The 12,692-nt window shown below is 33.7% G+C and overlaps 2 protein-coding genes across 7 annotated transcripts in view; one reads left to right on the top strand and one right to left on the bottom strand.

The window, feature by feature from the left end:
• Positions 1–3,058: 3,058 nt before the first annotated feature.
• Positions 3,059–12,692, bottom strand: part of taf1a (TATA box binding protein (TBP)-associated factor, RNA polymerase I, A) — a 15,246-nt gene continuing 5,612 nt past the window's right edge. Inside the window, 12 exon segments of the mRNA XM_019126322.2 lie at positions 3,059–3,371; positions 3,512–3,605; positions 3,775–3,929; positions 5,244–5,367; positions 5,459–5,525; positions 5,604–5,762; positions 6,896–7,011; positions 7,102–7,150; positions 7,153–7,302; positions 7,381–7,494; positions 8,019–8,185; positions 8,257–8,414. Coding sequence (XP_018981867.2) covers positions 3,335–3,371; positions 3,512–3,605; positions 3,775–3,929; positions 5,244–5,367; positions 5,459–5,525; positions 5,604–5,762; positions 6,896–7,011; positions 7,102–7,150; positions 7,153–7,302; positions 7,381–7,494; positions 8,019–8,185; positions 8,257–8,383 — 1,359 coding nt within the window. The 5' untranslated portion in view covers positions 8,384–8,414 and the 3' untranslated portion in view covers positions 3,059–3,334.
• Positions 9,829–12,692, top strand: part of mia3 (MIA SH3 domain ER export factor 3) — a 23,773-nt gene continuing 20,909 nt past the window's right edge. For 5 of the 6 annotated variants that reach the window (XM_042746415.1, XM_042746414.1, XM_042746413.1 and 2 more), the window contains exons 1-2: positions 9,829–9,970; positions 11,488–11,621. In XM_042746415.1, the coding sequence (XP_042602349.1) occupies positions 9,844–9,970; positions 11,488–11,621 (261 nt within the window). In that variant the 5' untranslated portion in view covers positions 9,829–9,843. The remainder of the gene's footprint in view (positions 9,971–11,487; positions 11,622–12,692) is intronic. The other variant, XM_042746416.1, reaches the window with a different exon arrangement.

Below are 12,692 nucleotides of genomic sequence, written 5' to 3'. Positions count from 1 at the left end.
AATTTGGATTGACTGCTGTTGAGTGGAGACCCATATAAAGCCGTTCACACTGAAGTTTATAGTCACCTATAAGAGGCCTTGTTCTCACATAAGGGCAAGGCCACAGTCACAAAAGTTATATTATGTCTAAATGATTCATCTGTGACTAATGTGAGCTTTATTCATGATCTCACGAGCAGTGAATAGTGTAACGTTCACCAAACAGGTTCTTATAACACATGGGAGTGAGTGAGGTGAGGTTTGACACTGAGTGATTTCTTATGTGTTTGCAGTAGAAAGAGTGGCATTTAAAGTAAGACTTAGTTGTTAAAATGAGGTGAAGTGTGAGTTGAGGCGACTAACTTTACGTTTGCCTCTCCTAAAAACACAGATTTTGTTTTATTGCCACGCTAGAAGCATAAAATTCTATTTAGATGTGTGTATGTGAGTGTCTGTCAGTGGAAAAACTGACGTCATGTGGGGTGATATTTAGAGGCCTGAAGAACAGGAAACGAACAACCACTTCCTCTTTTGCAGAGGTGTTTTTCACAGCAGAATTAGCTTTATTATTCTCAATGGCAATTCTCATTAGACTCTCAGTCGTTTGCATTTGAATCAGCATCATTTAATTAGAGGCAGTACAGTATGGGAATTCATTACAGCAATGACAAACAATGCTTACATGGAAAAAACAAATAAAATGTAAATAATATGCAAATATGTGTACACTGCTGGTCAAAAGTCTGGAATGATTATGATTGTTAAAAATATTTCAGAACGAAATCTGATGATCACCCATGATAAAAACAGTATGAATTATTCTCAAAATAAAATACATCACATTTATTTGATGCTGCTTTACATTGATTACTACATTATTTTGTAATAATTAAGATTTATTTACATATTATGCATTTATTATTAAAACATGCATAATAGATAATTATTAGATATCTTTATAATTATTCACAAAATAAAAAAGTGTGTATTTTATGCTGATTTACATTATTATCATTCTGTAATGAAGAATTTGTAATGTTTTTCAAAGACATCTTTTATACTCACATTATCAGTAAAAACATTGTTATATTATATGCTTATTTACACTTATTGCATTATTATTAATAATTCAGATTTTTACAAATGTTTTTCAAAGACGCTCAGACCACAAAAGCTGTATTTATTAACAGTGAAACAGTATTGTGATCTACTGTGAGACTAAATATTATAAAAATGTATGAAAAATTAAAAATGCATTCAACTTTAAAAATATTAACAATACTATTATTAATAAAACTGTATTACCAACACTTCATTTTACATACATGCATACATAAACAGGAGATTTGAGGAGGTAAATAAATACAATCATGTCAACAAAAACATTTTCTTTTTCCAAATTTAATGACATTTTTATTTATTTATTTAACTGTATGTGGCTAAATGTGAACCAGGCTTTGTTTTTTTCTCTCCCTCCAACCATAAAAACTTTTGGACTTCTGATGATGGACCTGTACCCCTGATTAAAATTCATCTGGATCTGAATGAAGTCTGAGATCTACAGGAATGAGACATCATTGCCTTCATGATTCAGAGTCCATGAACATCTTGCTCAGCATAAGTGTTGTTCAGACGGTCACGAGCAACACGCAAACCTGCGACACGTGACAGAGATGCTGTCAACAATCTCCCCACAAACCACGCTGTTATCACAGCCATCTGTCTGCTGTCTAAATCTATTCACACAGTTCACTGTGAGGACAACTTAGACCAGAAAAACGGTCAGGAAAGTGTTGATTTTATGCTTTTCAGCTATGTGATATTTCACATCAAAGAACAATTAAAAACAAAAACTACAAGTACAGTGTATAATTTATATTACCTAGTTGAAATACTAGAATAAAACATGTAAAATCATAGTTTTAAAACTGAATTTTAAGTCATTGTTTTCTTATTTTTCATCATATGTAGTACTCTTTACTAGTTGTTTGCTTGCTAAAATAAATACTGTGTTTAACTTGTACACTCTAAACAAGTTACAAAATACTTCTGAATGAGCAAATGTATTTATAATTTGAAATTAAAAAATAAAAAAAGAAGAAATTTGGGATCAGTAAGACTTGTTTTTTTTAAAGAAGTCTCTTCTGCTCATCAAGGCTGCATTTATTTGATCAAAAATGCAGAAAAAACTGTAATCTTGCAAAATATTATTACAATATAAAATAATGGTTTCTATTTTAATATCCCTTAAAATATAATTTATGTCTGTGATGCAAAGCTGAATTTCCATCATCATTACTCCTGTACGAAGTGTCACATGATCTTCAAAAATCATTATAATATGATGATTTATTATTAGAATTATCAATGTCAAATTTTTTTTTGTAAACTGTGATACTTTTTTCAGGATTCTTTGATGAATAAAAAGTTAAAAAGAACAGCATTTATTCAAAATAGAAATCTTTTCTAACAATATAAATCTTTGCTATCACTTCTTATCAATTTAACACATCCTCGCTGAATAAAAGTTTTAATTTCTTTCAAAAAAGAAAGAAGAAAAAAATGTACTGACCCCAAACTTTTTTGAACGCAAGGTGTATATTTGTTAGAAAAGATTTCTATTTTTAAATAAATGCTCTTTCTTTTTAACTTTTTATTCATCAAAGAATCCTGAAAAAAGTATCACAGCCTCCCAAAAATATGAAGAGTTTTCAACACTGATAATAAATCAGAATATTTAGAATGATTTTCTGAAGATCATGTGACAACTGAAGACTGGAGGAATGATGCTGAAAACACAGCTGCGCATCACAGAAATAAAATTAGATATTTTAATTTATATTAAAATAGAAAAACTTTATTTTAAATCATAATAATATTTCACAATATTTACCTGTATTTTTGATCAATTAAATACAGCCTTGATGAAAAAAAAAAAATCATTCTAAAAAAAATTAAAAAGTCATTACCGATACCAAAGCATTAACCATAAATATACAATACATAAAAAAAAAAAAAAAAATGACATTTAGATTTATTGCTTTTAGAAAATCCATTAGATATCAGATTCTTTTGACAAAAAAAAAAAAATATTAAGTCGACAGGAGAAAATCCATTAGATATCAGATTCTTTTGACAAAAATGAAATGTTCATCTAGCTCCTGAAAAGCAACAGGTTTGAGAAACGCAGCGCTTGCGCTCCCTGCTGGACACAATCAGGACCCACAGTCTGTTCACTGCACTTCCTTCCTTTAATTCACACAGACCACGTGTACACACACAAGCCTAACATTCTCAGCTACAAATCTAGAAAATCTCACATTTACACACTTATTATAAACTTTCCTCGGACTTCTTAGTCATTGAGAGTCTTCTTTTTCTTTTCCTTCTTTCTGAATGATATAAAAAACATATAAAATATGCAATTAACATCAAACATTCATAACGTGAAAACATATCGATTTGGATTGAACTACTTTCTGGTAAAAATCTAGGAAATCTTTTATTTTTACACAGTTAACATAAAGCTTACTTAGTCGCCGTCTTCTCTTTCTTCTCCCCGAGTCTGTCTTTCTTGGGTTTACCTTCTCTCTCAATTTTCAGAGCGATTCTGAAGTATTCTCTGTCTGCAAACACAACACATATTAAACATATCATACAATCAAACAGTACAGGGTTTACTTCATATCAGGAATCACCTGCAACGCATCACAAACTCAATGCCTCTTAGTTTTCGTTCTACTAAGGGAACTGAAACTTTCTGCAAATCAGAAATAATAATCATGCAGCACGTACTGTTTTCACCCAAACACCTCAAAACGTCTCTCTTGACCATCAGAAGCTGGACGTTCTCGAGCGATTCCTTCCTGCCGATGTAGTTTCTGTAGTGAAAGGAGAGCCAGAGCGATCTCCTGGCGTTCCACTCCTTCTTCACAGCGTTCATGCACTTTCTGAATCGACATCACGAGAAACAAACACACTGAAAGCTCTGCTCGTCTGTACCAGATTTCTCAGGATAAAAGTCACATTCAGCATTAGAATCATGCTGAGACTTATTATTTGATGCAATTTATAGAATTGTGGACATAACTTGTATTTACATCTCTTCTTATTGGGTGGCCATCTGATTTTTGTATGAATGTGACAAAATATTATCAATAAGCTTACAATTTGAACAAGATATAACTATGTAATGTGTGTATTTTTGCGTGTATGTGTTCCTGACTTTTACTAACTACTGACTAATATTACTAATACTCTGTGAATAAAGAGAGATCAGAGTATACTTTAAAACAGTTCTATTATATGGTCCTATTTAGTTACTGCATATCTCCCAATTTTTTTTTTTTAGGTATATATATATAATAGATATAGTATATATATATATATATTATATATAGAATTATATATATTATATGAATATATATTATATAATATAAAAAAAAACACATTAATAAATTATTTAAATATTATAATTAATCATTAATATAATTACATTTTTATTTTTATTTATTTTATATTTATTTATAATTTTATTTATCTATATATCTATATATCTATATTTGTGTTTTATATATATATTTTTTTTATAAATAATAAATATTATATATATAAAATATAACATTTAATAAATTATTTAAATATTATAATTAATCATTAATATAATTACAATTTATTTTTATTTATTTTATTTTATTTCAAATTTTATTTCAAATTTTATTTATTTATTTATCTATCTATCTATCTATCTATCTATCTATATATATATATATATATGTGTGTGTGTGTGTTTTATATATATATATATAAAATATAACACATTTAATAAATTATTTAAATATTATAATTAATCATTAATATAATTACATTTTATTTTTATTTATGATTTTATTTTATTTCGAATTTTATATTTATAAAAATACATAATTTTTTAGATACTTTTAAACTAATATGTAATTATCAATATATATAAAAAACAACACAAATGAATATGCAATTAATGTCACACATATAACGATGTTACAGAGACAGTTTAAAATGAATGCCACTATAATTGTTTGTTTTAAGCTTATATTTTTTCACTCCTGTTCTGAAAACTGTAAAATATAACAGATATTGTCGGTATTTAACATCATTTATGAATTTAGTGACCAAAAAGAGACTTAGAAGCTGATGCAACTTTCCTAAAATTATTTTCTCTCACCAATGCAATTCTGACCCGGTGTGACTTATGTACTATTTATGGTGTGTGAATAATAACTTACTTCTTTTTGAGTTTCTTCAATATTTTCAGAAGACACTCCCAAGACTTCCTGTCACTCTTCCAGCTGGAGAACTCCAGAAGGTCCATGGAAACGGTGAGAGCTTCTTCTAGATCGCTCTGTTGCTCTGGAAAAGAAGCAGAAACTCCTTTAAGGTCCTTATAACAACATTGCAATGTGCTAAAATCCATCAGAAGAAGTTTAGTTTCCATACGTACTGGTGTGCAGCAGGAGAGAGCAGAGCTCCAGCATCAGCTCGTGACTCGGGACTAAAGAGTGCAGAATCTGAGCGACACAAACCACAACACGTGAGTCGATTTAATGAGAACCTTCATATATCCCTGATTGACTGAATGCTTATACCCTTAATGAGCCGATGAGCTTGACTCGGGGGGCTTGGTGTCTCTTGAGGAACTGGTACAGATACACGTGAGCGTTGGGGTTGGAAGGGAACTCCTTGTTGTAAGCGTAATTCTCCAGAAGCTGAAGAGCAGCCTCCTCATCCTCGTAAAACTCCAGCATCTGCAGCGGACCGCACACATAGACAGAGTCTACTGTAGAAGGTTAGTTTAAACAAAAAACGACAATTCTGTCGACATCACTGCTTTCTACACTTCCTTTTTTTAAAGGTTTAGGCTCTGTAAGATTGAAAAAACAGGGAATATTTAGAAATATTATTAAAATTTAAAAGAGCAGTTTTTTATTTGAATACCCTTTAAAATGTAATTTATTTCTGTGATGCGCAGCTGTATTTTCAGCATCATTACTCCAGTCCTCAGTGTCACATGATCTTCAGAAATCATTCTAATATGATGATTTGCTGCTCAAGAAACATTTATTTATTTTGGGGTATTTATTTATGCATTTTTTTTTTATTATTATTTAAAAAAATTAAGAAATTAAAACATTTATTCAACTAGGATGCATAAAATTGATCAAAGGTGACAGTAAAGATATTTATGATGTTACAAAAGATTTATATTTCAAATAAATGCTGCTCTTTTTAACTTTCTGTTCATCTGTGAATCCTGAAAAATAAAATCGATCACAGTTTACACAAAAACATGAAGCAGCGATGTTTCTCGAGCAGCAAATCATCATATTAGAATGATTTCTGAAGATCATGTGACACTGAAGACTGGAGTAATGATGCTGAAAATACAGCTGCGCATCACAGAAATAAATTACACTTTAAAACATATTCAAATAAAAATAGCTATTTTAAATTGTAATAATATTTAAAAAAATGTAATGTGTTTTTTATCAAGTAAATGCGGCCTTGCTGTGCAAAAGAGACATAAACATAAAAAAAAATCCCCAAGCTTTGGAAGAAACAGAACATTAAAATAATCCATATAACTTCTTCCCTATATTCCAAGTCTTTTAAAGTCACACTACACTTTTGTGCAAAAAATAGACTAAAATATAAACTACTATGCACTCACAAATCTCATCTGTGCATGTACATTCATTTAAACCAGTTTATTACACAGAGCTACTATAAGACTCTTATTTAGTCTTTTTAAAGGCTTGCATTGCGTGAAGATTTCTTTAAACAAATCTGTTTTGACCAGCACAAGGGTGAGTAAATACGACAGAACTGTCACTGAACCTGAAACCAGTCAATAATCACACAGGGTAAGATGTAGTCTCACATGAATGTAGCTCAACACGAAAGGATCCCAGACTCCGGGCTGACTGACGATCTCCTTCAGCGTCACAGAAGCTTGTCTGAAGTAGCTGTGCATCTCACGGTTGCTGCCGGCCTCCTCTGACACCGAAAGCATTGACAGAGAACCTCGTTTAAGACAGATGCAAGAAAGAAGACCCGGTTCTCATGCACGGTTACTGATCTTCCTACCGCTCCCAGGTGCAGAGGCCATCTTCTCACTCCAGATAACATAAAATATATAAAACCACAATACGCCGATGAGAGCTTTTTCATCAGGGACTGAGCCGTCGACTGCTTGCCGTATCTCCAGCTGTCTGCGATGGACAGCTGCCGCTTGGCTTCATCCATCTGGCCGTTCAGCAGGAGATGAAAGCAATGCTCCAAACAGATCTACGACATGACACGTTACGTAATGCTACAATGCACGATGCTGAAAGGAGGTCTGGATGTTTATAATGCAATGAATACCTTCGAGTAGTTTCTGACGCCTAAGTTTTTCAATTGTTCATAAAAGGCGTTGAAATCGTCAGGGCTGGAATTGGGAACATGATGCAGAATTTCTGTGCCTAAACGCCACATGATCTGAAGGAGAGAATCATGCAGACTGTTAGTGATTTGTTTTAAATGAGTTTGATTCTTCGTCAGGTTTGGAGAAATGTAGCACTGCATCAGTGTCTCAGCAATGGATGCTCTGCAGTGAATGGGTGCCGTCAGAATGAGAGTCTAAACAGCTGATAAAAACATCACAATAATCAACACCACTCCAGTCCATCAGTTAACATCTGGAGTCCATCAGTTAACATATCAGCTGTTTGGACTCTCATTCTGGCGGCACCCATTCACCGCAGAGCATCGTTATTCCTTTAATGGTTTGGCATTTTGTCACCAGACATTTCTGTCTGAAGACATAATAGATATAGTTTTAAAAACAGAAAAGATATTCCAAAAATATCACCATTCTAACTTTATAAGACAGGATATGGATGCAATGCACATGATCACTGCATTATTTCTTTCTAGTACGCCAGAAAAGTGGACTGTTTCATAATGCATGCAATAGAAACATAACAAAGATGATTTGGACAGGGTTCTACAGTCTGATGTACCTCAGAAGCTATCGAATGCACTTGGGAAAGAGTTCCAGTCTCCAGTGTCTGAATGTAAGAGCTGAAATACCCCGCAGCCTGCGGCCAGTTATGCCTCAGCATCGCTTCTCTGATCAGATTCAGACACTTTCTGTTGGACTTGAGGAAGTCGACCGCTGTGAGCAAACCTGCAAACACACACACCTGCTTGAGTGAGCTCCCTAGACCGCATACACGCTCAATAAATCTGATGCGATACCTCTGGGGTCTGGATGAGAGTGGTGGAGCAGAACGGCGGGTTTAATCGCTTCGTGGCTCCTGCTCTGATCCTCCGAGGAATCCGCGGCCGCTGCTGCGATATTGAGCTCAGTCTCTATATCATCCATACTGCGCTGCTTCACGGAGACTTGATTTCCTCTGGAAAGTACAACGAAGACGTTATGATTCGAAAAAGTTGTAACCAGCACTCAATAAACGCGGTTTGATTCGTGTGTAACTCTAAACACGTGAGAGCGTAAACAGAGCTCTCCCTCATTGAAACGAGCGGCGCGCGTGTGCAGCTCACAGCGCCACCTGAAGCACTGGAGGACAATGACGCCAACAGCGCGCAGGCTGTATGTAGGATTGACACCGCGTGGTTGAACTAGGTATTGCAGTCCAAATTCAAAATATGTTAAAGGGATACTCCACCCCAAAATGAAAATTATGTCATTAATCACTTACCCCCATGTCGTTACAAACCCGTAAAAGCTTTGTTCGTCTTCTGAACACAATTTAAGATATTTTGGATGAAAACCGGGAGGCTTGTGACTGTCCCATAAACTGCCATGTAAATAACAAAGTCAAGGTCCAGAAAAGGTATGAAAGTCGTGGTCAGAATACTCCATCTGCCATCAGACCTGCAATCTGTGTTATATGAAGTGACGGGAACACTTTTGTAAGCAAAGAAAACAAAAATAACGACTTTATTCAATAATTCCTTTGTTAACGGTCTCCTCTGTGTCTCCCCATATCACCTTATGCTCTTCTGTATCATCCGCTCCACAAGGATGTATAACCCAGATTGCACGTCTGATGGCAGATGGAGTATTCTGACCACGACTTTCATACTTTCCTGGACCTTGGCGCTGTTATTTATTTGGCAGTCTATGGGACAGTCACAAGCCTCCCGGTTTTCATCCAAAATATCTTAAATTGGGTTCTGAAGACGAACAAAGCTTTTACAGGTTTGGAACGACATGGGGGTAAGTGATTAATGACAAAATTGTCTTTTTAAGGTATTCTCATTGAAGAAATCTATCTATCTATCTATCTATCTATCTATCTATCTATCTATCTATCCATCTATCCATCTATCTATCTATCAAACTTTAGATCTATCTAACCATCTATCTATCTATCTATCTATCTATCTATCTATCTATCTATCTGTCTGTCTTTTTAAGGTATTCTCATTGAAATCTATCTATCTATCTATCTATCTATCTATCTATCTATCTATCTATCTATCTATCTATCTATCTATCTATCTATTTTGAGTATTCTCATTGAATATTGTCTCTTGTTTCTTTTCCCCAAACATTACTGTATGTAAGATCAAATACTTTATGCAACAATGCACCTAATAAAAAAACACTAATAAGTAAATAATAATAATAATAATAATATGGTAAAACGTAACATACACACGACACTCTAGCCCTGCGCATGCGCCGTGGTCTGTTGTTTTGGTGCTGCGGTCTCTTTAAGCGCTCTGTAACATGACTCCGGTTCTTCTCTTCTCTTCTCCTCTCTCCTAGGATCTGCTGACGTGTCGGCAGCAGCTCCGCGATCAACAGCTGCCAGCATGGCTGCACCGAAGAACCCCTTTTATTATTATTTAACAACTCTTCTTCACTACTCTTTTCTTCCTCGGAGCAGCGCGGAGCGGCGCTTCTCGGATCTGAAGCGATGCGCCGATGAAGAATGCAGCAGTGAGTATCTCTGGAACTTTGTATCAGGATGCTGCTGCTGCCGAGGACCATAAAACTTACTGCTGCTGACGTCATAAAGGCCGCTTCGCCGCTCCGCGGGATACTGTAACTTTGTAACAAATGCAGCCGTGAATTAATTTAAAGAGAAGCGGGTTTTTATGCTGCGTGGAGGGTTGATATTGAGGAGCGGCGTCCTTGAAGATCCTGTTTGTTGATACTGAGCTCAGTTTAGCTAGTCGAGCTAATAACATAAACACACTGTACACTCAATATGGTTTTTTAATCAACCATGTTTTATGTTTTTAATGTGTTACGACCAAATGCTGAAACGGTTAATAATGTTAAATTATAAGGCCTGGTTGCATATCGCCATGAAAAACAGACCGACTGCTTGATTCGGAAGGTCGTTATTTACAATCAGCCTTCGTTTGAGATGGATTACGTTGAACTGTTGTTGACAAAATAGTTTTTTTTTCTCGATATTTAGAGTGGAATGCACGAAAACTATAATAATATCAATATATGCATAATGCAAGTATCTGTTATATTGCATTGCAGTTTAATAATATGTTTACCATTTGAGAACTGAACACTTTATATAGTCTTGTACGATTTTTTTATTTTATTTTACGTAAACTTCTCTAAATACTAAATAAAAAATGTGCATTGTCCATTAGTGGTCGACTGGGGGAAAAACAATTCTTTCTGATGTTGTTGAGATGTATATCTCTCTGTGATGCATGAATTATTAATTCACAAAGAATAAAAACAGTGTTTCTTTTTTACTTAAAAACAACACTGTAATAATTTTATTCTTAAGTATTTAAAAAGAATTGTAGGTGTTTTTACTAGATTTTACTGTAAAACTAAAGTTTAAAAATATAAAATGAACTCTAAAACATCAGCTCTATTGTCTTTTAAAATATGAAATATTTTTTTATTTTATATGGTAAGACAACTATTTTAGTTAACCAAATTTTAACTATAGCATATATAATTTTATTTTTTAAAAATACTAATCTTCTACAGTAAATATTATAATCATACCCAATCCCTCTTTCCTTAGATTGTACTTAGATGTATTTGCAATTAAAGATAATTTTCATTATTACGTGTAGCACCACTTTCATCAGAAATTTTCTGTTTCATCACACAATTGCAAAACGTTCAACACAAAATTAATTAATTCAACCTGATTGGGCGAATCTCACAAAAACTCACCAAAAATATCCAGATCAAGATATTAAAGATATATTTTGCTTAAATAAATCCCCTTTTAAGACCCTTACAATTATGTTGCATTGTCCCTTTAATATGCTTTATTTTTAATGCAAATTAGAATGAATTAATCACAATGTTTTTTTATGCCATATTGCATTCGATTCTAAGTTGTATGAAGTTAAAATTCCACATTTTAAGCACAAATCTAAGATTTTTCATGCAGCTGTCATGCAGAACACTAACATGATCATGAAGTGAATAGTCTCCATCCTAACATGTTTTTTGTGTCTCTTTAGTGCTTCTCAACAGAGGGAAGGCCGCCAAGGATTTCACAGGGCCGGACTGCCGGTTTCTCTCTTTTAAAAAAGGAGAGACGATATATGTATATTATAAACTCTCAGGGCAGAGATCGGATGTGTGGGCTGGTAGTGTAAGTAACCTGTTAATCATTAATTGATTGTTTGATGATTTTGGGTGTTGCTGATGATGTACTCGGATGCCAGTATTTGATTAGTATTACTTTATCATCGCAAACAGTCTAAATATATTTATTTACTTGGGCGACAGATCATGCACGAATCTTCAGTGGCAGAGAAAAGCAATAATTCACACAAATATCACAACTTTCTGTAAATTTAAACACCTTCAGGCCATCCAAGCTTAGGATGAGTTTGTTTCTTCATCAGATTTGTAGAATTGTAGCATTGCATCAGTTTCTCAGCAATGGATGCTCTGCAGTGAATGGGTGCCCTCAGAATGAGAGTCCAAACAGCTGATAAAAAAAATCACAGTAATCCACACCACTCCAGTCCATCGATTAACATCTTGAGAAGCGAAAAGCTGCATGTTTGTGATAAAAAAAAAAAAATCTATAATTACAGTGTTTTCAAACCATTGCTTCCGGCTAAAATATGAGTCCATAATAACGCTTCCTCCAGTGAAATCAGATCTGAATCAGGAGGGAAATCTGCACAGATCAAGCACCGTTTACAAGCCAAAGCAGTTTTAAACAAATATATGTGTGGATTTTGATGTGAGAGACAACAGAGGATGGTCTTTTTCACAGAAGAAAGCATTATTTTGGAATTTTGATTAAGGACTTTCATTTTGGCCAGCAGCAATGATTTCAATTTCAAAACATCTTGATGGATTTGTTTCTTACAAACACACAGCTTTTGTCTTGTCCAGATGTTAACTGATGGTCTGGAGCACCGTTTATTCAACTCTTTTTTTTATTTTTTTTTTTTATTTTTTTTTTATTTAAATGTTTTTAATACTTTTCTTTGGAATGAGAGAGGAAATATATACATGTACAAAGTTGTAAAATATAAGTGCAGACTGTCTTGTTTTTTGCATATTATTCTGTTTTTTCATTATATGCATTTTATTTTCTTATTCTTTTGGTTCTATTTTATTTTTGCTGTTTTTATGATTTTATGGTTTCTGTAAACACTGTTATACTGCAGTGCAAAAACTGATCATTTTTTCCCTCTTCCTCTAT

Source organism: Cyprinus carpio, chromosome B20, assembly GCF_018340385.1.
Source record: "Cyprinus carpio isolate SPL01 chromosome B20, ASM1834038v1, whole genome shotgun sequence".
NCBI lineage: Eukaryota > Metazoa > Chordata > Actinopteri > Cypriniformes > Cyprinidae > Cyprinus > Cyprinus carpio.
This window is presented reverse-complemented; position numbering and strand designations above follow the sequence as displayed.